General features: G+C 43.4%; 1 protein-coding gene across 2 annotated transcripts; it reads left to right on the top strand.

The window, feature by feature from the left end:
- Positions 1–138: 138 nt before the first annotated feature.
- Positions 139–25986, top strand: arfgef2 (ADP-ribosylation factor guanine nucleotide-exchange factor 2 (brefeldin A-inhibited)). 2 transcript variants are annotated; one of them, XM_056385024.1, is made up of 39 exons: positions 139–663; positions 2566–2596; positions 3112–3235; positions 4595–4741; positions 6173–6352; positions 7017–7326; positions 7453–7605; positions 7729–7856; positions 9270–9403; positions 10000–10234; positions 10377–10476; positions 11542–11681; positions 11884–11992; positions 12085–12274; positions 12429–12540; positions 12635–12840; positions 13028–13112; positions 14289–14460; positions 14543–14694; positions 14792–14920; positions 15040–15198; positions 15503–15650; positions 15782–15878; positions 15987–16027; positions 16124–16293; positions 17011–17162; positions 17274–17446; positions 17630–17790; positions 17942–18072; positions 18825–18954; positions 19118–19253; positions 19816–19954; positions 20180–20237; positions 20423–20531; positions 20644–20783; positions 20999–21176; positions 21940–22078; positions 23163–23280; positions 24209–25986. In XM_056385024.1, exons 1-39 carry the CDS (start codon positions 468–470, stop codon positions 24371–24373), a joined length of 5577 nt encoding a protein of 1858 aa, XP_056240999.1. In that variant the 5' UTR covers positions 139–467; the 3' UTR covers positions 24374–25986. The 2 variants fall into 2 exon arrangements, with proteins under 2 accessions (XP_056240999.1, XP_056241000.1); XM_056385025.1 differs by having other exon boundaries at positions 140–663; positions 7732–7856.
- Positions 25987–26313: the final 327 nt, after the last annotated feature.

The raw sequence follows: 26313 nt of genomic DNA, 5'->3' as shown, positions 1-26313 counted from the left end.
TGATGTTTTAGCGCCACCTGCAGGACATTTTAGAAACAGCTTTCCTGTTTTTTATTTTAGGAGCGCTTGTTTTGCTGTAGCGGTGAAACGACGAACTGTTGCTCAACTCGTGTAACGTTGTCACGGTTGAAACGGTCAAAGCTCCTCTCTGGGACATTTAACCGGACAAGTTTTTTTTTTACAACGTCGTTGCTATATGACGAACCGGTTTCCGTGATTTAACTCTGTGTCTGTTTAACCCCATCCCGGAGGTTACCTGCTCCTCAGGGTGCCGTGGTCAAAACCCAGACAGCTGAGAATCACGTGACATGACGTGTAACCAGCATGGCGGCGCTGAGCTGAGATAGCAACTCCACTGGACTGACACCGATAGCCTGGCTTTCGTTAGCTTTTCCTTGTCACCTGCTCGTTCGCAGGGCCAGGCCGAAGATGACGGCCTGAGAGAGGAGCGGTAACAAGACTGAGAGATGCAGCAACAACAACAACAGCGGCCACCGCAGCAGCAGCAGCAGCAGCAGCAGCAGCACTACTCGCAGTCCAAGGCAGAAAACAGTAAAACCAAGAGCATGTTTCTGTCCAGGGCGCTGGAGAAAATCCTCTCGGATAAGGAGGTGAAGAGGAGCCAGCACAGCCAGCTGCGCAAAGCCTGTCAGGTGGCGCTCGGTAAGTGGGTTTGTTTTGAATGCTGGTTTGCGGAGCCCCGTGTTTTTATGTGGCGCTTCACTGACACATTTCGGTCGTGTCTGGCTTGTTGGGAGAGACAGGGGGAGAGCTAGCCAGTTAGCTAGCGATAGCGTTAGCATCTAAATGGCCTCCATCGTCTTTTCAGCTGTCCGTTGACGTTCACAGGTAGCGTTAGCGAAATGTGTTTTGGCACCACTCACACTGTAATGTTTATTACGAAATGCTAACATCCTGCCTCCGTAACAACATCATCACTGCCAACGTCGGCAGGTACAGAAGCTAATTAAGTAGCTGTCGTTAGCTTAGTTAGGTTAGTGCTAGGTTAGCTAGCTAAACAGACCAATCCCTGTGTTGTACGTAGCACTGTCACCCAGCCAGACAGCACGGTCCTGCTCTGCACCCACACACACAGGGTATCTAACTCCAGGATACTCTGACGTCCTTGCTTTTCCATTCAACACAGTCCCGGATAGTGTTACACACCCCAGGCTCTCCACTTCATTGTGGTATTGCTGTTTATATTTCAGCTCAGACTGCCCTGCCCATTTGTGTGCACCCACCTCCTTGTCATAGTGCTGTGGGGAATGTGGCCAGCTATAAGAGTGACAGCTGTCAGTAGCCTGTATTGTTGTTCTGCTGTCTTTAAACACTTGTCAAATAGTGGTCTGATAACCTGTTCAGGTGAATTTAGTAGTTGGTGCGTCGGTGTGATATTTTTGCACAGTGCCTCTCTCTCACTCTTAATGCAGGTGATTGAGAAATTGACAAACAAGAGGTTGTGGCTTGCTAAAGTATTAAGGCACAGTTAAGCTGTTGGACCACAGGACCAACTGCAAAGAAATAACTGTCACTGAGAGGTGGGCAAACAGGTTGGTGTGTTTGATCTGCTCTGTATGCTCTTTGTCCCTGTCTGCCAGTGACACTCTCTCATTATTCATGATACCTGTACAACACAACACTCATTTTCCACTCCTCACACGACTAATGTGGACTACTTTGTGCTTATCTCATTGTCATACTCACTGTCTGTCTGGTATTTTGGTAAACTCTGTGCAGGCTTCAGGAATATCTAATTTCCCCCACTGCCACTAACTTGTTGTGGTAGATAGTTGGATAGCCGTGGATTGCAGGCCTTTTCACGATTGGTTAGGCATGCAGTAGAAAGAGTTTTTTCAGTGAATACCTTTCTATATTTAGGTCTGGTGCTGATTTATACACCATGGAGAAAAGAATTAGGTTCACATTTTTATTACATTAAATGTCTGGTCATAAATTTTCTGATGGTTACTTAAAATCTATCATCACTATAACAGTGATCATGACATTTCTGTGAATATTGCACAAGTTAATTTCCTCTTTGTTGCGTATGATTGTGGGAGTTTATGAAAGTGGAGTCTAGTAGTTTTCGCTCCCATATTGTGTGTGAATCCGATTGATTTGGTTGGTCACATCTGGCTCAATGCAAACCATTACTCACTGTGTAGCCAAGCTGCTGCACCGGGTAGCTAGGAAGTGTGTGTATAGCTCTCAACAGATCGATGTGGGATGAAAAATTATGGAGAAAGGGGAATTGATTTAGGAGAATAGTTTAGATGGCATAACAGATGGGAAAGGTTGAGGAGATCTGATCTGAAGGAGACTGCTCAGTTGAACCAAATTTGATTAGCAATAAAACACAGGGGCATGCTCAGTACACAACAGGATAGTTTGACTAGAGAAACAATTGTCTAACAACTAAAACAACATGTCTAACTGTTGTCAGATTTGTGATTGGCCCATTAACTCCCAGATTTAGAGTCAAATCTTGTTACACTGCTGTGAGCTGCAAGGGTCAAAGTTCAAACTTCAATAACCTATAATCTCCTGTGTCTCCCTTCATAGATGAAATCAAGGCAGAGCTTGAAAAACAAAAGTAAGTATTGTCATGCGCACACCCTTTGAATGAATGAATGAATAGCATTAGATTCAAGCTTTTTTGTCCCCTCTCTTGTGACGTGCGGCAAGAAGCCGAGGTAAAATTTGCCCTGAAGCAGTCTGCAGTAAACTCTGGCTGCTCTCTGAGATTTGCGAATAAGGTGATTTGCTGCTTTTATAACTGCTACTTTGGAGTATATCAGCAGCACTTCAAACAGCCTGCAGGTAATATGTCTGCTGCTATAGGCAGGCTGTCATCTTAACAACATGCCATTATGCTTTTCTGAGGTTTCAAAGTAAAGCTTCAGTGCTCTGTAAAATTCTGCACCATGAAAGTAACTATGTATAATGAAATATTTCACACAGCACTTGATTTATTAACATCCTCCATTAGATTTGCCATTAAGTTTCAATGGGAGCTTCTGTGTTTTGTTTTTTTTTCCAGTGTTTTATAGAAAGCTGCTCTCATTGTAGTTTTCCAATTCACTCAGCTGTTTGCTCTCGTCCCTGCAGGGATGGATCAGTGGTCCCACCCAGAGCCAACTACATCGAGGCTGACAAATATGTGCTGCCCTTCGAGTTGGCCTGTCAGTCAAAGTCCCCCCGGATAGTTAGCACCTCTTTGGACTGTCTGCAGGTTAATATTCACTACCACATAAACATAAACACAAACACACACACACACACACACACACACACACACACACACACACACACACACACACACACACCACATGCTTTCAGTTAAATAAACTCAACAGCTTCTGTTTTCTCTGTGACTATTTCACTTTCTCACAGCAGGTTTATTTTTGGTTGTATTACCCACCTGTGGGTGAAGGGGGGCGGGGTGAGAAATCTTGCTACACCTGCTTCACACGTCAGATATGTCCCTAGAACAATGGCTTTACATTCCAAACAATACACACACACACACACACTCCACGTACACAAACGCAAACAGACACCATCCTTTATATGTTTTAATAGCCTCTTGTAGCAACTACACTTGTAAGGTCACATTGGTTACAAGTGCATTCAGTCTGCTATTGATGGAAAGAAAACTGAATCTTGGAGAAACACATATACACACACACACACAAACATAAACAAACTGTCTTTTTGTTTTTACATCTCATCTGTTGTTTGTGTTATTTCATTTTTTGAACTCTTAATTGCCTCATTTTACTTACTGCTACAATTTGTAGTCTTGTAATGTTTTAATCATGATTTAAAATACCTTGTAAATGTTTTAAGACAGTTGCTGTGTAAATATAGTTTATTATTTTATTATAAGTATATTATTAATAGACTACTCCACCATCATAGAGTACTACTACGAGCCCATGAAAACAGTATCATGTGTTTTGTGAGCTTAACCCTGATAACCCTGATTTTTGCTCAGGATTGGAGAATATACTTATTTATTAGAAAGTCTGTGTTATAAACTGGAGGCAGGGGTTTTACAGTATCAGGTGGGAAGGGTTTAAAATGAATTGTATTATGAGTTTGAGTTGCATCATGGGAAATGTAGGATCCAGTGTTTTGGGGGTTGGATCTATAGTTGAGACTAAAAATGAGGATATCCCAGGGTGAGTGTTTTTTGAATTCGACAATTCTTTTTTTAATCCGTCTCAGTTCCTCTTCTGTGGCATAAAAGTGCAAAACAATGTTTCTGCCTGTTCATACGTTCAGTTTTAATCAAATGTAAGTAACTCCTGTAGACATATAACAATTAAACATGACTTTCTTTTTTTCTCACGTTTTCAAAGCCATGGCTCAAATAAACCCTGAACACACACACACACACACACACACAACACACACACACACACACCACACACACACACACACACACACACACACACACATACACACATACACACACACACACACATACACATACACATACACACACACCTCAAAACAGACAGAATCAAACACGTACAGTGAAGTCTGCTCCTACTGCTCTAACCTGTGCGCTGTTTCTCTACTGTAGAAGCTGATTGCGTACGGCCACATCACAGGCAATGCCCCCGACAGCAGAACCCCAGGAAAAAGGTTGATCGACCGGCTGGTGGAAACCATCTGCAACTGCTTCCAGGGCCCGCAGACTGACGAGGGAGTCCAGCTACAGATCATCAAGGTATGCCCAGTGGCTCTCTGTACATCTGGCAGCCTTCACACCCTCCAGCTGTTAGTGCCGTTGTTTATTTGAGACCCTGTTAGGTCCGACGCCTAATCCAATCCCAACGTACCCCCCTAAAGCCCTGAACCCTCACAGACTTAATTGACGTCTGGTAAGTAATTGAGTGTGAAGGGCTGCAAGGGCTCAATATGGTATAAAGAGGAATTGGAGAGCATTTTATGACACATTATGTTACCTCGACGACGCATGTTGCGTACAGTTGTAGGTTTGGGGCTTTAGATTTTACTTTTTCGTCGCTCCCTGTTTGTAAACCACCTTTGGTAACAACCTTTACCCTGTGTTCAACATCACAACACTATGAACTGTGGGTAATTCCTTCAGGCAAAGTCTGCAGAAATTGGGACTTATAGAAAGCGTGCATAAAGGGCCCTAAATGTCTGCGAGAGAGCCCTCATGCACTTACCGGGAACGGGCCTCAAACTCTGCGAGTCTGTCAGGGCGAGTCTGTCAGGGGGGACATTGGGATTGGGCCCAAGGGGCAGGACTGGGACACTTGAGTCCTCCCTAGTTTCAGTCATGGTTGACCGTCGTGGAGAAAAGCAGTGTCTTAGTTTTATCTGTTCTTAAGTGAGGAATTTAGATAAATTATAATTTTGAATATGTAAATAAAACTACATACATTTTCGCCTTCGCTATGACTTAATCACATTGTCAGCAACTTAAATTCGTCATTTAATATTTGATTCCTACGATCAGACAAAATGTATGTCTTTATATTAAAGTAGATTCTGTTAGGAAGCCATGTTCGCTTCCCAACCACCATTTCTGTGATTGTGTCCAGACTCATGCAACCAGTGAATTTCTTCTTGCTGACATCCTTCACTTAGTGAATCTAGAAAAGCTTCAGGGGGTTAATTTCACACCTCCTCACAGCTGCTGCATATTGAAGTTTCCTCATAGTTAATGAAATACACATCCTGGTTGTGCTGTTAGGGGCAAAGTCTTGCCTGTAGGAAGCACACAGTATTATCACTGTTGACAGAAGATTTATAGGAAGGATTATAAACATCAGTTTGGCTTACATTCACCACTTAAGGACGCGTGAATGTCAGTGCAGTTGATTTACACTGACTAATACAAATGAGTTTGAACACAAAGTAATATTTAAATGGGTCTGCCTTGCAGGTATTATTATAATCACTTTGATTTCATTCATTTGAAAATGCTAATTATCTTTTTCACTGACATTAAAATGAGTTTAATTGTGCGCCATACATGCGGTAACAGAGTTACAAATATATGTCTGCGGCTTGAACGTGCCCCACAAGTAGGGAAGTCAAGTGGTGATTCAGCAGGTGCAGCGGCTGCATCTTCTTCACAAGAACATCCTGTGTGATAACTCTTGACTTCCTATTTCTCTCCGTCCAGGCGCTGCTGACTGCAGTGACCTCCCCGCACATAGAGATCCACGAGGGCACGGTACTGCTCACCGTCAGGACCTGCTACAACATCTACCTGGCCAGCCGCAACCTCATCAACCAGACGACGGCCAAGGCCACACTCACACAGATGCTCAACGTCATCTTCACACGCATGGAAAACCAGGCTGTTAGTTTAGCTTTTTATTCTTTCCTGCGTTACACCTATCCATAAATCTGATTCACTCTGCAGCAAAATAGGACTAATATATGATGATGATGTTATTTACTGCACAAAAGCAACAACATGAGGAAAAGGCGAAGCTCTGACTATGACTAAATGCTTAATGCTGTGTACGTGAATGTCTCTGGCTCTTTACACCACCTACGATAGTAATGTTTGCCAGGAAAACATTGTAAAGCCAGACACTTCCAGGATTTGAACCACTTGTACAACCTCTGCATGTAGTTGGTGACACACATATTAAACACTTAGCCTTAGGCAGCAGCCAGTCACAGTCATTAGCCTGTGTTCATCATTTAATATCAGCTGCAGAGACACAGACTTGCAGCCAAAAGCCTTCTGTGACTATGATGCATTTTCAGCCACAACCTCAGCACAACATTATGACTAATGCTATGATACATGAGTGTAATTTTCAACCTACAGTGGAAAACTGACTAACCTTGCTATTTTATATATTATATTATAATAATAATAATATATTATAACGTCAAGCTTTAGGTTTACATGGCTGCTAAAGTAAGTTCTGCCTGACTGGTCTGAGGAAGAGCCAAACAGTTGAATTCCCTTGTGTAAAACAATCCCTCTTCTTCTCCTCCTGCCTCCACAGGCTCTGGAGGCTCAGGAGCAGGAGAAGGACCGGCTGCGACTGCCCCAACAGAACCCGTCTCCAGTCCCAGGCAATCGGAGGTCCGGCTCCCCCTGGTCTGACAGGACGCCCACCCCGGATCCCCAGAGCTCCCCGTCCCCGGCAGCCAGTACTCCAGACCTCACCACCACCAACACCAGCTCCACACCCCCACCGCCAGCCCCTGACGTGGACCAGGACCAACCGCCAGACACAACATCAATCAATGGAGAACCTGAGGGCGACAACGATCCGATGAACGGAGGAGAAGAGCTGGTCACACCATCAAGTGGTATGTTCAAGCTTTCAGTTTAAATGTTTAATTTGTTTTGTCTTCTAACTCTGTTCAGAAAGTGTGTAGGTGTAACTGCGGATTGTGCAGCTTTGATGTTTAATCTTCATCACTCTTCATATTCAGTTTTTGAAGATGAGGGTGCAGAGACGCCTCCTACAGCGCCACAGCTCGCTGAGGAGGGGAGCAAACCAGAGAGCAATCAAAACCCAGCAGAGTCAGCGACGACTGAAGGAGAGGAGGCAGAGCAGCAGCCGACACAGACACACAGTGGAACAGGTCAGAACGTAGCAGTTTTAGTTAGCTTCTCTTTGTTCTGCTATATGTCAATACACTTGTCAACGACTGTGTTTTACTTTCATGGTTGTGACCTGAAAATGTCCGTTCTGGCCTCTGCTGCAGCAGGTGAGCACCCAGCCCACCCTGGCACTGAGCACACAGAGGTGGCTCCCCCCAGAGTGGCAACAGAGGGCCAGCAGATGAACGGCATCATTGAGGACCGATCCTCTGTTTCCTCCACAGATATGCTGGTGAGCAGTGTTAATAGCAGTAGCTTTTTAAACAGTAGCGTGCAGAAAAAGTATTTATTTACATCTTAGTTCTAAAACGCAAACGAGGAGTCATGTAGAGAGATTGTTTTATACAAGGGAATTCAAGTGTTTGACTCTGCCTCAGACAAATCAGGTAGAACTTACTTTAACGTATAAACGCATGTGTTGTGCAATAAGTTTAAGCCTGGCATCCACACTACTCCAGAGACTTTTGGTCGCTGCACATGACCAGTGTACGTGACTGGTCAGGTGATATTCCTTTTCAGGCATGTTAATATGGATTATCTCTGATACGGAGCTAAAAGGCTTGCCTGGATGGAGATCGTTTTCATTTTAAAACAGCGTTTTAAATAGTATTAGTGTAGATGTAGCCTAAATGTGGGGAGCTGCTAAACAGGAGCAAAAATAATTGGCCATGGCAAAGTAATAATATAGAGAAGAATATTACATATCCAAAAAATGACCTTCTGTCCGCAAACACCTATAAACCCTGAGTTTTGCTTGTATTGTTGAAAATAAATCTTGGTGTTTTGACCACAAAATGAAAAATAACTCACTCTACATGGGAATAGAAGAGGTGATGAAAACAAATGCTCTGCTTAGAGAAAGCTGCTGATTATATGGGGCAGTCACACTAAACAGGATGGGCATCTGACATTATTTGACACATTAATTATGACACGTTGAATAAAACAACACAGAGTAAGAAGACGCTCGGCCCTTGTTGAGGTTAGATTTCCTGTGTTTTTTAACATTCACCTAAATCATACCGATCATATCATTTATCCTTAGCTGCTCTAATGATTTCCATTGACTAAGTTTCAGATTAAAGTTAAGGGAATTTCACTGAGGATTTGTTTTATTCTTGTATGTTGTAAACACTTGTGCGTGATTTGAGCATGAAAGCTGTCAGGCTTGTGTTTGTGTGCAGGCAGTACCACTGAAAACGCTGTATGTTTCGCACATGTCTGACATGACCAGAAAGCTTATTTGCTTGTGTACAAATGTTTAACCTAAAAACTGAGAATTGGCGTTCAGTCCCTCCCATTAGTCATACTGAGCAGAAGAGCCAAGGCTCCAGCTGAACATTTGTAATGGTCAGAGAGAGTGCCAACTCCACTTGTGCGAATATGATGGAAAGGTAGTGAAATGCATTGCTGCTTTAAAGGGAGCATGTTTACCATGCTGGTGAGATTATTGAGTTACACAGACAGAGAGAGTAACTCTTGACTCTTGCCTCAGGTCCTAAGGACACATCTAGAGCTCTGCCACAAACCTCCATCAGTATGGAGGTGTCCTGACACAGAATCAGTTTTCAGGCTTGACAGTTCAGAGGTCTTGCTCTCAGATGTGTTTTTATAGAGTAATACTGACTTTCTTCATCTGTCTCAGGATGCTGAGGCCCTGCAGGGACCCCACAACGCAGCCCGGTTCTCTCACATCCTGCAGAAAGACGCTTTCCTGGTGTTCCGCTCGCTGTGCAAACTCTCCATGAAGCCCCTCGCTGATGGACCTCCAGACCCAAAGTGAGTGTTTTATTTAATTGCATATGACAATCCCTACCACTGCACAGTAACTTGCATAACCAGCTAATTTCTATGTTATGTCAGGTTGTCTCACTTCCTTTTACATCATAGGATGATGTAAATCCTGAATCATCAACACTCCTGCTTTGAAACACCTATGGTCTTTTACTTCTTTTCGTTATGCTACAGTTTGCCAAGATAAATATTGCTGCCTTCAGCTAATGCACACTGCTTCATCTCAGTCTCTACAGGTTAATTTGCCCTTTTCCATCCCAGTGTGCCCCTGTCATCTCTGGTTACTGTAACATTAGACCCTGGGCCAGCCACAGTGAATAGGCCAAAGTAAACTGAGCCAAGGAACGAGCTCACAGAGAAATCAGTCTGGCCTAGATATCACACTGAAACACCATTATACCCAAGTATTGTTTGTTCTCCTCAACTCAGAGTAAACTGTGGAACACTATTTATAGAAAGGACATCACACATGAATCTCTGCTCTAATGCTGCTATACATGCCTCTTTAATGTCTCTGGGTTGATTTATATTTACACTTGAGGCAGTATAACTGACGCCGATATAATTCCTCTCCTCTGCAGGTCCCATGAGTTGCGGTCCAAGATTGTCTCCCTGCAGCTGCTGCTCTCTGTGCTGCAGGGCGCCGGACCAGTGTTTCGCACTCATGAGATGTTTGTCAACGCCATCAAACAGTATTTGTGCGTGGCGCTCTCCAAAAACGGTGTCTCCTCTGTGCCTGAGGTCTTCGAGCTCTCCCTGGCTATCTTCCTCACCCTGCTCTCCCACTTCAAGGTCCACCTGAAGATGCAGATTGAGGTACAGAACCCAGACAGTACAGACCAGTGTCACCTGGTGAATCTTAGACTGAACAGGATGTTACTTGAACATTTAGGTGGTAGAACTCGTTTGGTCCAACTTATCTCCTGACATTTATCTCCTTTTGTTTACCTTGCCTCAGGTGTTTTTTCGGGAGATTTTTCTGACCATCCTGGAGACGTCGACCAGCTCCTTTGAGCACAAGTGGATGGTTATCCAGACGCTAACACGTATCTGTGCAGGTACCAATCCACTGATACAAGTTTTCCACTTGAACTAAAACAAAAAAGGAGAATCAAACTTACACAAACACAGACATGGAATACATGTGTGTGTTATAGTGATGGCTTGTGTCAGTCAGACATCAGTGACTTCAATGTTGATGTTACAGCTTTATTTAGACGTGACAGGATATTTACATAGAGAGACAAGTGCTTGCGCAATATTTGGCACCTGCTGCCTATTTCATAATGTCTTACAGTGCACAAGCACAGAATAACCAGACAAGGGGACTCCTGTTTAACTCCTGTTTACTCACAGGCTGTATGTAAAGCATTTTACTACATATTCATTAATTCATCTATGTAGTCAACACAAATGAAAGAGACAGTTGCTCTGATGATTCCTGTGGATTTACAAGTTTTTTTTTTTAACTGTTTTTGCCCCGAACCTCCATGGGAAAAATGTATTTTTTCAGACTGAAAAATATCAGCACCATAACATTGTCTCATACACAGTGATTCATTCTTCATTAAACACATATTTTTCTTTGAGCAAAGGAGATGATGCGTATTGTTTTCCAGTGATCGTAATAAAGCAGAACAATATAAGTTTTAATCTGTCTGTGTAAACGCATACTTCTACGTTAATCTGACTGTATAATCAGGTTCAGACTTGTGCTGTGTCAGAAACATTTCTGCTGACTGCAGAAGGTGCAGGTGACAGAAACATAGCCAATAAATAGAAATGTCTGAGAGCATTCATGTATCATCCTGCCTTATTATCTTTTCACCCAGTGCCGCCTCAGAGTGATCTAGCTGCTGCTGTTGCTGTTCCTGTTATTATTATTATTTTTAACCTAAAAGTCTTGAAATAAGTTTTATTGTCGCATGCTCACGTTTTCGTAAAGGTGGCACACAGTTTGAGCTGCCTTTAAATTCTTATCAAGAAAACCGTGAGTGCTGCAAGTCCAGTCATTAGTTTTAAATACAGATCACTACAACCAAAAGTGTATCGTCACCCTGTTGTATGTCATTATAAAATAAATCTAGTTTATTTAATTTTAGTAACACATTCCTCTCCCTCAGACGCTCAGTGCGTGGTCGATATCTATGTGAATTACGACTGTGACTTGAATGCTGCGAACATCTTCGAGCGCCTCGTCAACGACCTGTCCAAGATCGCTCAGGGCAGGAGTGGTCAGGAGCTGGGGATGACTCTTCTGCAGGTATACACTCAGTATCCAGGATTCACTGTGATGCTTATTGTAAGGATCAAAAAAACAGAGGCACAAGACATTCACTAAATACATGATTAAATCATAAGCACGTGCTTGTAATGTTTCCAGTGGTGAGGCAAGACCCCCTCTGGTTTTGTGTGAGTGTGTGTGGCTGTGTAAATGAACTGGTGTGGTTCTATAAAATCCACAGGAGCTGAGTCTGCGTAAAAAGGGTTTAGAGTGTCTGGTTTCCATCCTCAAATGTATGGTGGAGTGGAGCAAAGACATGTACGTCAATCCAAACCTTCAGGCTAACCTGGGTAAGCGTGTAGCGGACACTGAATATCTGAGCAATGCACCGGAGATTTGAAGATCTAAACATGTAATCGTTGTGTGTTTGCTGTGTTTGCAGGCCAGGAGCATCCGTCTGACAGCGAGGGAGGAGAGCTGAAGCTCCCGGAGCAGCTGATCGGACGTCGGGACAGCATCAGCTCGCTGGACTCCACCGTTTCCTCCAGCATCCCGGTTTCCCAGGCCGACCACCCGGAGCAGTACGAGGTCATCAAGCAGCAGAAGGACATCATTGAGCACGGCATCGAACTGTGAGCCCTTTTGTCTCAGCCTGGTTTGGATTTACATCAGGATTAGTTAGGATCAGCCTTTATTGATGGAATGATCCCAGAGTGTGGAAGATTTGCACTTTTATACTTGTTTAGAGAAGATGAGCATGGATCTGTCTCTCCCTTCTTTCTCTAGCTTCAACAAGAAGCCCAAACGAGGCATCCAGTACCTACAGGACCAGGGCATGCTGGGTGCAACAGCTGAGGACATCGCCCAGTTCCTACACCAGGAGGACAGACTGGACACGGTGAGGGTTAATCTACACAGCACTTTACTCTCAAGCACCAAACAAGTTAAATCAGGTTAGTAATGCTCCAAGCACTTTATTTCTGCGTCCACAGACCCAGGTGGGAGAGTTCCTCGGCGAGAACATCAAGTTCAACAAAGAGGTGATGTACTGCTACGTGGACCAGCTGGACTTCTGTGGGCGGGACTTTGTCTCGGCACTCAGAGCGTTCCTGGAAGGCTTCAGGCTGCCCGGCGAGGCCCAGAAGATCGACAGGCTGATGGAGAAGTTTGCTGCTCGATACCTGGAGTGTAACCAGGGGTAAGGGTTCACCTTTACTGGTTATATATATACTGTGTATATATATATATATGTATATATGTATATATGTATATATGTATATATGTATATATATATATATATATATATATATATGCAGAAATGCAGAAATGCAGAAATGACCAGTATGTTTTCTGACTGTTGCCCTGATGTGTGTCTTCTTCTGCAGACAGACTCTGTTCGCCAGTGCAGACACTGCCTACGTGCTGGCGTACTCCATCATTATGCTCACCACAGACCTGCACAGCCCTCAGGTCAGAGCTGTGGATTGTTTTATGTCCCATCACTATCATCACCATGTCATCTTATGTGGGCCATTGTATCATGGAGGAGGCAATTCTGCGGAGAGTTTATTAAGCGTTTGCAGACCTTGTTTAGACAGTAAAGATGTTGTTATTTACTATCGATTTTAAGATTCGACTTATGGCTTTTAAAGCACTTCATGGCCCCAGGCTAAATTTCTGAATGAATCGCCCCTTATCAACTTGCATGTAGTCTGAGGTTTGTAGTTCCTATGTCAGGATGTAAGTCTAGAGAGCTACTACAGAGCTTTTGCTGTCAGGGCACCACAACTCTGGAACAACCTGTCCAAAATGCAAGGCTACATTAGTAGAGTGTGTTGTTTCAGGTGCCAGGAAGTTTGAGTAAAAGATTCATGAGCTTTAAAGCCTGTGAGATGCCAGCAGTTTTTAACACTCTGGGACAGGATTCTGCCACTCAAGAAAGTTATCAGTGAAGGTAAAATAAGATAAACAGGAAAAATACACTACAAAATAATCTACCGGGAATTTGTGCTCGCATGTTTTTGGCCATAGCAGCTCCTTTTCAGAGGACGTTGCCACATTCAGCTTTTTTGCTGGACAACCTTGTGTTTGTTTTGTGGAGCGCTCTGTGTTGGCAGCCCCACTGTGTCAGTGGCTGCTCAGGCCTCTATCTGTCTCCACGCTGCCCTGTACTAATAGCTGCTGCACCTGATTTATCACTGCTGACACACAACTGTGACAGAGGAAACTGCCTCTCAAATTTAAAGTCTGGGAAAAGCAGATGTGAAATATTTCACTCTGTGACACACACACGCACACACACACACACAGACTTTAGACAGGGAAGTACAACAGGAGAGAGATATGGGAATACGGCATCAGGCAATGAAACACTGTAGTGTCAGCAGGGATGGATATTACACAACAATCTCCCTGTTCCCCTCAGTGGCTTCCTGCTTCATTATGTTCTTTTCCTGACTTTTAATGGCTCAACATGTCCAGTCCAGTACAATATGACACCCAGTAATGCTAGACAAACTTATGCGTGATTGTTAATTCACACATACGCAATGCTCGAATAGCTTGACAAGAAATGTTTTCCGTTGTGTCCCAATTCCCTCCCTTCTATAAATCACGCCAACTATCTCTCAATTTTGTTGAAAATAGGTGAAAAATAAGATGACGAAAGAGCAGTATATCAAGATGAACCGCGGTATTAACGACAGTAAGGACCTGCCCGAAGAGTATCTGTCTTCTATATACGATGAGATCGCAGGGAAGAAGATCGCCATGAAGGAGAGCAAAGAGTTTTCAATCACCCCAAAGTCCACCAAGCAGAGTGAGTACTTTTATTTTGTCAACTAAAACCTTTTTCTGACACTATTTGCTGAAAAACGCAATCATGTTACCCCCCCCCCCAGGTGTGGCCAGCGAGAAGCAGCGGCGCCTGCTGTACAACATGGAGATGGAGCAGATGGCGAAGACCGCTAAAGCTCTAATGGAGGCCGTCAGCCACGCACAGGCGCCCTTCTTCAGCGCGACACACCTGGAGCATGTCAGGCCCATGTTCAAAGTATGTTGTCAGAGAAACTTTTAAATCTTAGTTCTCAAAGTGTAGAAAAAGCCCTGAAGCAGGACTAAGGCCAGTGGTTCCAATGTCTGTGTTGCAGTTGGCGTGGACCCCCTTGCTGGCAGCGTTCAGTGTGGGACTGCAGGACTGTGACGACCCAGAGGTGGCATCACTGTGTCTGGAGGGCATTCGATGTGCCATCAGGATCGCCTGCATCTTCAACATGCAGGTCTGCTGACATTTGACACACAGAATGAGCCTGATTTTTGTAAAACAGCTGCTGCGCTTGAACACGCCCTATGTTACATGCTACATCAGTGTTGAGACTGTGTTGTATCTGGCCTGTAGCTAGAGCGAGATGCGTACGTCCAGGCCTTGGCCAGGTTCACCCTGCTGACAGCCAGTTCCAGCATCACGGAGATGAAGCAGAAGAACATCGACACCATCAAGACCCTGATCACTGTGGCCCACACGGACGGAAACTACCTGGGCAACTCCTGGCACGAGGTGAAAATAAAGTTTTATAGAATTTCAAACATCACTTCCTTTCTAATTCTAATTTCTAATACTCTCGAATACCTTATTTATACCAAGCAGTGGCCACTCAAGTCACTCCTAAGTGGCTAAATAATGATCAGAGTGAAGCATTTTTTTGGTCTTACTTTTAAGACCAGGAGTAAAATAATTGAATCAACTTTCTTGGGATCGGAAATGGTTGGTGTTTCACAGCTTAAACATCAAAAGTGCTAATTTATAATCACTGCTAAGAGGATATTTGTCGTATAAACTGGTTTCTGTCTGTGTGTTGTAGATCCTGAGGTGCATCAGTCAGCTGGAGCTTGCCCAGTTGATCGGCACAGGGGTGAAAACACGCTACATCTCAGGGGTGGTCCGGGACAGGGAGGCCGGCATCAAGGGCTTGCCCTCGGGCACAGAGGAGTTCATGCCCCTGGGGCTGGGTAGGACACATTCACACAATTATTCCCAACACAGTTATACACAACTATTTCCAATTTAGACCCGAACACGAGTTGTCCGGCATTAACTCTAAACAATCAAACAGCATTAAAGCATGTGCTTGGTGTTGCAGGTAACCTGGTGGGAAGTCAGGACAAGAGGCAGATGGCTCATATCCAGGAGTCAGTGGGAGAGACCAGCTCTCAGAGTGTGGTGGTCGCTGTGGACAGGTCAGAGAGACAAAACACTCATGAGGGTGCCAAGACACAGAACAGTAATAGAATAACTATAAATGATACGTTCCCAACAAACACTAAAGCTGCTTCTTATATTCGCAGGATCTTCACTGGCTCCACCAGACTAGATGGAAATGCAATCGGTGAGTGTGTCATTCTTCGCTCTCACACACAGTATCTCTGTGCATCTTAAAGAGCGGGAGAAGTCATTCACGGCGTTGCTGTTTCATTGTTTCCAGTGGACTTTGTGCGGTGGTTGTGTGCGGTGTCTATGGACGAGCTGGCCTCAGCACACCAGCCCAGGATGTTCAGCTTGCAGAAGATTGTGGAAATTTCCTATTACAACATGAACCGCATCAGGCTGCAGTGGTCTCGAATCTGGCAGGTCATAGGAGACCACTTCAACAAGGTCAGTGGACCAGAGTTTTAAAAATGGATCACGTGAAAATCCTTCATGAGCTACATTCTTCATGTGTTTTAATAAGGAGTGGTGTGCCGTTGTGATAAGGTGTTCTTTTAGTAGGTCCCCCTGCTACTCTGTGCACTTTAATCTACCTAAGTAGAACCTTTTCTTGGGCCTGAAGTTGTTATATTTATGTCATAGCCTGCATTTAAGTATCATTCAGCTGTTTGCTTCAGTTTTATCTCCTGCAACCTTGCTGTTTTGCTTCAGTCTCACTTCTTTCATCAGTGTTGTTATCAGCAGCAGCAGGCGGCTGTTTTCAGCGAAAGAGCTCTGATAAACACACTGTACCCTACCTGCCCAGCACTACACAGCAGGCACACAAAGTTAGCCACAAGCCAGTGAAAACAGCAGAGCATTTAGTAGCTAAAGAGGCAGATATTTTCCTCAGTAGCTGGTGACAAAAACAAAAGCTAAATGGAGACTGAACATTCGACATACCTTCACCAGGGGGCCAGAAACACGATTCCTTACGAATGCTTACGTTGCTCTATAACCACTAGATGTTTGAATTAGTAACTGACACAGTAGCCAAATAAATTTTATGTTGGCGTTATGTTTACAGCTTGTTGTGGTGCTGCTAGGTGGCTAAAAAAAACAAGGTTTGTAGAGTGAATTGAACTGATAGCTGAGCTCCACCTATGACTTTTGTGTCTCTTACAGGTTGGCTGTAACCCCAACGAGGATGTAGCCATATTTGCTGTGGACTCTCTGAGACAGCTCTCCATGAAGTTCTTGGAGAAAGGAGAACTGGCCAATTTCCGCTTCCAGAAAGATTTCCTCAGGCCGTTTGAGCACATCATGAAGAAGAACAGGTAGATGATATTGAATTATTGGTGGGTAAGATAGGAGATTTGTTGGGGAACAAACTTGTACAGTAAAATATTGAATGCTGCTTACATTAAAGTGGAATTTGATGTCAACAGGTCCCCCACTATCAGAGACATGGTGATCAGGTGTGTGGCTCAGATGGTAAACTCTCAAGCAGCCAACATCCGTTCTGGTTGGAAGAACATCTTCTCAGTGTTTCACCAGGCTGCCTCCGACCATGATGAGACAATAGTGGAGCTGGCCTTCCAGACCACTGGGCACATCGTCAGTGAGTATGACTGCAGCTGTTTCCTAGTGGCAAAAACCAAGTAAATGACGTTATGATGTGTCAAACTGGTCAGCTCACAGTGAGACAGTTCCTCCATCCTGGAAACTCCAGAACCAACCAGACAACATATCGAATCAGCAGTTTTCTTACTTTCTTTCCTTCTTTTCATCACTCTCTCCTCAGTGAACACTTTCCAGCAGCACTTTGCAGCTGCTATAGATTCGTTTCAAGATGCCGTGAAGTGCTTGTCAGAGTTTGTGTGCAACGCAGCTTTTCCTGACACCAGCATGGAGGCCATCAGACTCATCCGACACTGTGCTAAATACGTCTCAGACAGGCCACAGGTAGGAACAGCAGACCTGCCAGAATGTTCAATACAAAGGCAATTGTTTTAGAAAATAATGGCATTTATTTATCGTTTTCCAAATTGCACCATGTGGTTTCTTGATGATGTAATACACGTTGTGACTTCCTGTCTGGCTGGCCCCTTTCCAGGCTCTGAGGGAATACACCAGTGACGACATGAACGTTGCCCCGGGCGATCGGGTGTGGGTTCGCGGCTGGTTTCCCATTCTGTTTGAGCTTTCTTGTATCATCAACCGCTGCAAGCTGGATGTCCGGACCAGGTAGAAACTCAGCTCAGTGTGGCGTGTATCTCAAACTGTCATTTCACTGTGGTTTCAGTATTTAGCACATTGTTACAGTAGCTGCACCTTTGAGCTGCAGTGACATGTCCTCAAGGACTTCTTGTTTCCCAAAGTGGTTATATGTGCATTTATGTAGAAACGAATCATGACTGGGTAAAACCACTGAAAGTTAACACAACTTATTTCATGATAACATGAGAAATCGCCAAGCCTTGTATTGCGCACTTAAACATTTGGTGTAGCAGCAGCACCATTGCTCTGTGTGTTTCTACACAGGAGGCGTTCAGGGCACAGTACTCACTATTGAGCAGGTCACCTGCATATGGGAAGCACTCCATGCCTGATACACAGTCACTGTAGTAACACCTCAGGCCACATTTACAGGCATGTAGTCTGACTAAAACCCAAGCCATTACGCAGCCCGTGTGTATTACACCCATACTCATCTCTAATACGCTCAAACATCTGTTAATAGTCTGATGCCTGGCCATTTAGGCATTTATACGGATGACCTGCCAGCAAATACTATTTTCAGTGTTTAACCGAGCATGAAGTGTAATAAAATTAACTAAAATCTAGCATCATATCACTTAAACAAGAGGAGGCAGGATTAAAGCTTCTCACTTGTACTGTCGTCTTAATGATCTCTTATCGTGCCTGCTCTCTTCTTTTTGGCAGCAGAGCTGTAATGCAACAAGTCTGATGCCTCTCTCTCTCTTTGCCTCTGACAGAGGTCTCACTGTCATGTTTGAGATCATGAAGAGTTATGGCCGCACCTTCGAGAAGCACTGGTGGCATGACCTCTTCAGAATCGTGTTCCGCATCTTTGACAACATGAAGCTCCCCGAGCAGCAGACGGAGGTCAGGGGTCACTGGTTGTTTTGTGTTTTGACGAGCCACTTGAATATTTGAAGGATATCCCCTTTGTGATTTGGAGAGGCAGGAGATGTGTGTACACATACGGAATGAAAAAGTTGAGGAGTTTTTAAAAACCTTGCTCCTTTTTCCTTTTTCTTGCTTCCAGAAAACCGAGTGGATGACAACAACGTGTAACCATGCACTGTACGCCATCTGTGACGTATTCACCCAGTTTTATGAGCCCCTCAGTGAAATCCTGCTGGTTGACATTTTCACACAGCTACAGTGGTGTGTCAGGCAAGGTGGGTGTTCAGATGCAATGCAAATCATGCTCCTAAAGCAGAGAGGTAACACCTGATATGCTTTATCAGATTTTACAAACCAGATATCTTGGTACTGTAGGGACATGATTAAGGAGTTTATAGAGGTGTGGAGGCGGGCTGAGTCATTGGTTAAAGTTACATGGGTCAGCCTGAGGTTTTTTTGTGAGGTGATTTTAGTTGCCCCCGCCCAGATTCTAAATAATAAAGTTAGATGATGTTGCCTGATACGTAGGAGAATAAAGAAAATTAAATATAAATCTGTGACGAGAAAAAGTTAAAACTCTCATAAAAAATTCTAAATCATTAAAACTATCCTCCCTTCAACGAAAGGAAAAATATATAGCCCCGCCCCCAAGAAGAAGATGTTTTCCCTTGAACTGTGCCCTGAAAAATGAATAGTGAAGTTATGAAAAATAAAGCAGACCACTTGCATCACAGTGTCTCGTGCTAAACGTTCAGTCCCTGACCAGCACCTCGTGAACCTCCCTGAAGTTCAGTGTTTGTTTGTAGCAGCTGTGAAGTCATTACCTTTCTCCTACAGACAACGAGCAGCTGGCGAGGTCGGGAACCAACTGTCTAGAGAACCTGGTGATTCTGAACGGGGAGAAATTCAGCCCCGAGGTCTGGAAAATCACCTGCTCCTGTATGCTGGAGATCTTCCAAAACACCAGCCCTCACACGTGAGTCCCCAACAAGGAGCTTCACCGAACCAGACATCGGGCTCAACCCAGTTTCAGTTAAAGCTGCATGAAATTCAGTCAGTTATTTGATTCATTGTAGGCACATTTAACCGTTTGTAAGACAGAACACGCAGTAGAGTTAATGGGAGTTATGGCTGTTGTATTTAAGTTACTGTGTTTTAATGATGATTCCCAATCTGCCATTTTGTTTGCTTTTCACATCAGTTTGTTGACATGGCGACCGGCTGGACAGGATGAAGAAACTGCTGATGGAAAACATTTTGTAAGAAAATAAATGAATTCACTCACAGACTAAACAACAATTATGTACAACAGCAGCTGTGCAGATGCTTCATACTTGGACTGGAACATGATAAACTGCTTCCAGCCATTGAAAGGAATGTTTATATTTATATTTCCACTGTATCAGAAGATTGATGCTGTGAATGTGGATGGTGTTTCTGTCAGGATGCTGATTTTGACACTCAGTCCCAGAGCAGCTACGACAGAGCTCTGTCCGAGAGAGGACACAGCCAGATGTCCAGCGATGACACCTGGAAGGGCAAGTCCAATGCTAGTGAGTACACAGCATGTACAAGCATACACACATAAAATCTGTAATAGAAAACGGTAATAGAAAAAAAACAAAAAACGTTATATGACATATTTGTGCTCATATCTCTACGCAGGAGTTTCAGACCAGAAGTTGTTTGCTGGGTTGCTGATTAAATGTGTGGTACAGCTTGAGCTAATCCAGACCATAGACAACATCGTCTTCTACCCGGCAACCAGCAAGAAGGAGGATGCTGAGAACATGGCTGCTGCACAGGTAGATCACAACAGCTAGTGTCAGGTTTTATTTCAACATCAAAAGGGATTGTGAAAACAAATATATTGCTCTTTGCCTACTCTGAAATGCTGTTGTCTATCTAATCTGAATTATATGGGGAGGCAGTTGTGCTGTGTTCAAATGTTAGATCAAGTCTGCATACAGTAAGAAAAGCCTAAAAGGACATCACTGTAAATGAACTTTCCTTCCATCAGCGAGATGCTCTGGAGGAGTCGGAGGCTGAGGGAGGTGAGCTGGGTCCAGATCAGGGTATGTACAGACACATGACTTCTGCACATCTCTTCAAACTACTGGACTGTCTGCTGGAGTCACACACCTTCGCCAAGGACTTCAACTCCAACAACGAACAAAGGACAGCACTCTGGAGGGCAGGTAAATAGAAAAGGGAAAGTCCTGTAGTTAGTTATTTCACTTGATAAAATTGTATCCAGGTTATGTCATGCCTTGAAAGGTCTTCATGAAGGCATCGTATGTTCTCCTAGTTCTACGAGGTAATGTAAAATCTGAATTCAGAGTAACTGTATCACAAAAGCTCAGCACAACACTGTGTCATTTCCTGGACTGACCCGGAAAACTTTCAATTGTTGGTTGACCTCTCTGCTGAGAGGATGTTTTCTTTATGCTGTTAGTGTTCAGCCTAGTCACAGAGGATAATCTGAGAGGTCTAACGTGTTTAGATTTGCATTATGACACAGAAAAAGTTGTTATTCTTACTAGAAACCATCTTGTTGACGACATCTTATTAATAATCTGCACAAAAGTGCTTCTGGGGGCATTTTTTAACAGTAGAGCGATGGCAGGAAATAGGCCAAACCCAAACCAGGGGAGTTGTGCTTCTTGATCGCTGCTTCAAACCCCTCCCAACTAGTCCATCAAATGTTGTGGCATTTCTTGCTTTGATTTGATTGATAAGGGGAGATAGAGGGTTATAATATAGGATAAACTAGTCCTTTATTAGTCTCACAGTGGGAAAATGTGCAGTGTTACAGCAGCAAAGTGAATGATGATGTGTAACAAAAGTCTCTGACCAGAATAAAACCAGGGACATTGCAGCTACACAATATGTGTCTCAACCATTAGGCCCTGTGTTGTTGTTGTCGTTTTTAAACATAATCATATCTCTCTTTGCCATCAGGGTTTAAAGGGAAATCTAAGCCCAACTTGTTGAAGCAGGAAACCAGCAGTCTCGCCTGCAGCCTGAGGATCTTGTTCAGGATGTACTCTGACCCTCAGCTGCAGAACTCATGGCCTGACATCCAGACACGCCTGCTGCTGTAAGTACAACATACGACGCCGTCACCAAGTCTTTCACACAGTTAAAATGGCGAGCATTTCATTAAAATTGGTGATGAAAATGTCCCATAAAAATACAAATCCAACAGAAGATGAATCTGACTTTCAGTACTTTGATTTCCAAAGACTTCCAAGCCTACACCCTAAAACAACTGGGCACTGTAGTTTTTATCAAACATTACTCAACAGGAGAAAATTGTGTATTTATTGGGGACAATTGCAACAGCAGGACAGTGTATATGAGTCAAAATAAACTACTGCACCCATGTTTATTGTAACTGATGTGTTTTCAATAGTTTTGGAGAAAAGAAAAGAATAAGATACACCCAGCTTTGGCTGCACAACACTGAGTATGTAACAGTGTGATCTATTCATTGTTGGTTTTGGAGGTTTGTTAATAGTAAGAAAAATATAGAATACTGCCAGACCTATCCTGTACAAATGCAATTTCTTAGAAATTTAATAAACAGAAAACACATTGTAAAAAACAACTGATGGTCGTGTTATCAGAGTTCATCTCATCTACCTGAGAATATTGCCAACATGTTATTGCTTAGTTAAAAATTAAACCGTAGATAAATAAGCACCAACTGTGTCATTTGCAGAAAGTGCAGCACTGACGTTTGTTTCATGTTGAGTGAGCTGTGTTTTGACATATGGATCCTACTTCATTATGTATTTATGAAATTTACACCATGTGTGTAGAATATACTGGCATGTTAGAGCTTGGTACAAATCACCTTGTCGTGGTGTTCGCTGAGAAGCTGCACTGGAGCCGCTGACTCATGTATTAGATCACGATTATGTAGAGTGGGGTCCAGAAGTCTGAGACCACTTTCTCAACGGGAAGTGGTCTCAGGCTTCTGGAGCCCACTGTATGTGTGGTGTTAATCATTAAGTTGTTGGTGCTTTAGTACAGGATGTTCGGCCTCAGCCTGCTCTTCAATTTTAATAATAATAGTAGTCGTCATGGAGACCAACTACTTTTGCGTATACAGTGTTTGATATGCATCAGTATTGTGTCGGTCTTCATCCCCTGTTTGCATGTTGTGTCGTCTCTCTCAGGGTGTGTAGTGAAGCTCTGGCCTACTTCATCAGTCTGACCTCAGAGAGCCACAGAGAGGCTTGGAACAGCCTGCTCATGCTGCTGCTCACCAGGACGCTACGGCTGCCCGATGACAAGGCAGGAACACACACACACACACACATGCAGATGAACACATAGGGGGTTTACTTACAACTACATGTTAATCAGAAGTAGGACAGGACAAGACGGGGATGCTTCAGAACTCAAACCTGTATTCGCAAACATTATGGAGGATCAGAAATTAAAGACAGGATTGGCGCAAACATATCATTATTAGGTAAAAATGAGGGGAATCAAAACTATATGTGCTAGTCAGATTGGCCCTTTTTTTTTTTTTTTCTTTTTGAATTTTTTGTTTTTGTGATTATTTTGTATTCTGTGAGCTGTCACCTATGAATCATGCACTCTGTGTGAGTCCATGATTCATGGGTGACTCATGGCAGCCTGTGACTCGGGGTTTATTTCCAGGGCATTTCAGGCCAAAGCTATAGCAGTTTTCGGTTAGAAAACAACCTAGCATGCAGCATGAAGTGGTAGGAAATGTTGGTGTCATGCTGCCAGCTTTAGAAGAAAATGCCAAAACACCACACAAACCACTGCATCAACAAAAATTGTAACAGTATTGTTAAAGTGGACTGGCCGGCACCACTCTCTTGTGCAACGCCTGTTGTGAGTTTTGGGAAAGTCTTAGTGCTAGAAATTGTGTTTATTTGCTTGAATGTAATTTCATAATTCAATGAAATTGCCATGAAAAGCAGAAAAATACTGTGAAATCATACATCAGTGAGGACAGAAATGGCCTGTGCACACAGTTAAACTCCCTGGTGTGAACTCTGTGTCCTCCCAGCTGTGCCCGCACATCCCAGAGCAGCCGCACATCCCAGAGCAGCCGCCCTTCCTCTTTCTGTTGTGTACATCCTAAATAATTTCAGATACTCTCCTTAACATCTTTTTGGGGTTAAAGCACATACATATGTCACTTTGCTGCTAATTTACCCTTTCTCCCCCTCTCCCACTTTTCCAGTTCAAGCCCCACGCTTCCTGCTACTACCCCCATCTGTGTGAAATGATGCAGTTTGACCTGATCCCTGAGCTGCGGGCCGTCCTCAGACGTTTCTTCCTGCGCATCGGCTCCGTCTTCCACATCGCCGCTCCCGAGGGGGCGCCTGCCCGGACTCCTGCATCCTAGATTGGGTGGGTGCAGGAAAAGGTGGAGGGGACGGATGGACAAACGGCGATGATGGTGGATGTAACGCATTAAAAAAGACGTTCGCCCCCTCTCTTAGCCTGGAACAGATTACAGAGGGGCTACAATGTGAGGAGGAAGATGACAAAGACTGTAGCTTTTCTCTCAGTTCAGGACTCTGCATTAAAGTGTTCAGCTTTTCTACTACTACACTCAGCTTGTAGAGAAGTCTTCACCCTGTCCTTCCTCCCTTCTTTTCTCTCGGGGATGAACAGCACTGTGACCAGCGCTCTCTGCTGACTGTTGTCATTCATCATCCCCCCCGACTCATCTCAAACTGTAATGACTAGAAAAGAACTGTAAACAAATAATTTAGTGATATTGTTGCAAACCCTGTACCTGATTTTTTTTAATACATAACAAAAAAAAAATATCTACATGCTCAAAGCAATTGAACTATAACATTGAATTTGATGAACCTTATATTTGCCCTATTTGCGAAAATCTCTTTGGCCACCTGTGCCTGTTAGAAAATGATGACACCATCAGTGTCGCCCTTATTGTGAGTTTGGTGATCTAATCAAAATATGTTGTAATATCTGAACCCTTATGTATCAATACCCATCCCAAAGCTTTGTTTGTCACTTTTAATGTTTATGTTATCTCTTATTGTTTGTGTGTTATAATGGGCTGCTGCCGTTGTTGGAGAGACTGAAACTCGCAGGTGCATTTGACAACAATCTGCATCTCTTACAACCCTATCAAAGATCTAATGCAGCTTTGTTTGGGACGTCTTTGCTCTGTGACACAACCGTCCTGTCATCTTTATCATTCTTGCCTGTCAGTGACATTTTACTACTTATTTATTTTGCTCATTTTCTTTAATTTGTTTTATGATTTTTTTTTTTTTTTTTTTCAGGATAATTGCTGGTTTACAATTTAAGGTTGGTTGAAAGACTGGCTGCTTCCCTCTGTCATGCATTCCTTCATGTGTTGACCCACTAAGCCTTACACTGAAGGACTTAACATGGAGTCAGCTCCTCCTGGCTTTAGTATTACGGCTGGCTCATAAAACCTTCCACTAACCCATCAATTAGCACTATAAGGTGACACAGTGGTTGTTTGTTTCCCCAAACGCTTTTGCACATCTTTTGCAGACATGTATTAACATCATCCAGCGGACCAACTTTCTCTGGATGGTTGGAGTGCCCATCAGTGTTGTGTCAGATTCAACAGTAGAGTTCAGCCACAGAAGGATTTAGGACCGGAGCAAAACCAAAGCTCCAATCTGCAGAGACACTGGAATCTCTGCATCCTGGATCCTTTGTAGTTTATTCCATGCCTTTTTTAAAGAAGGATGTATGTAATTATTTAAAGTGCATTTAAATATTTTTTGAGAAGCATTCCTTCCCTCGCAACTATGGATGTCTACTTTTCTTCCCTAAAGCTAGGGAATATATAAATATATATATACAGTGAATGAAAAAAAGCAGACTGTAAAGTTTTCAATGTAAGATACATAGAAATGAAAGTGCTATACGGTTCTATACATAATATTGTGATGTAATCTTCCAAGCATTTGGTGAAGTAATCAATAAACCTGAATTCTGATCCACTCCAGTGACTATTGATTCAGTTTTAAAGTGAACATTTTGACTTGTCAAACACAGGCTCTACAAATAACATTAATAACTGCTGCAGTCAAGGTTTTCCAGTACCAGGCCTGTGGTGATGTACGTGCTTCCTGTCACCAGTTACATCTGAACTTTTCCTCAAGTGAAAATGTGAGTTGCTCGAGGGCACTATAGCCAGTTTTAGCCCTGCATATTTGCTGATGCCAGGTTTCAATCTGGGTTACAGTCTCTTTAACCATAGGTCTACCTCACTGACTCTCATATCTGTGTTTAAAATAAGCCATTTAGTTTCAGAGATGGAAATGTGGA

The sequence above is a fragment of the Seriola aureovittata genome, chromosome 9, assembly GCF_021018895.1.
Source record: "Seriola aureovittata isolate HTS-2021-v1 ecotype China chromosome 9, ASM2101889v1, whole genome shotgun sequence".
NCBI classification, from domain to species: Eukaryota; Metazoa; Chordata; class Actinopteri; order Carangiformes; family Carangidae; genus Seriola; species Seriola aureovittata.
This window is presented reverse-complemented; position numbering and strand designations above follow the sequence as displayed.

Coding starts and splice junctions, on each gene's coding strand:
- arfgef2 (XM_056385024.1), top strand. CDS start 468: ATGCAGCAACAACAACAACAGCGGCCACCGCAGCAGCAGCAGCAGCAG. Junction 19,254..19,815: donor ACAGTGGTGTGTCAGGCAAG/GTGGGTGTTCAG, acceptor TTTCTCCTACAG/ACAACGAGCAGCTGGCGAGG. Junction 19,955..20,179: donor CAAAACACCAGCCCTCACAC/GTGAGTCCCCAA, acceptor TTTTCACATCAG/TTTGTTGACATGGCGACCGG.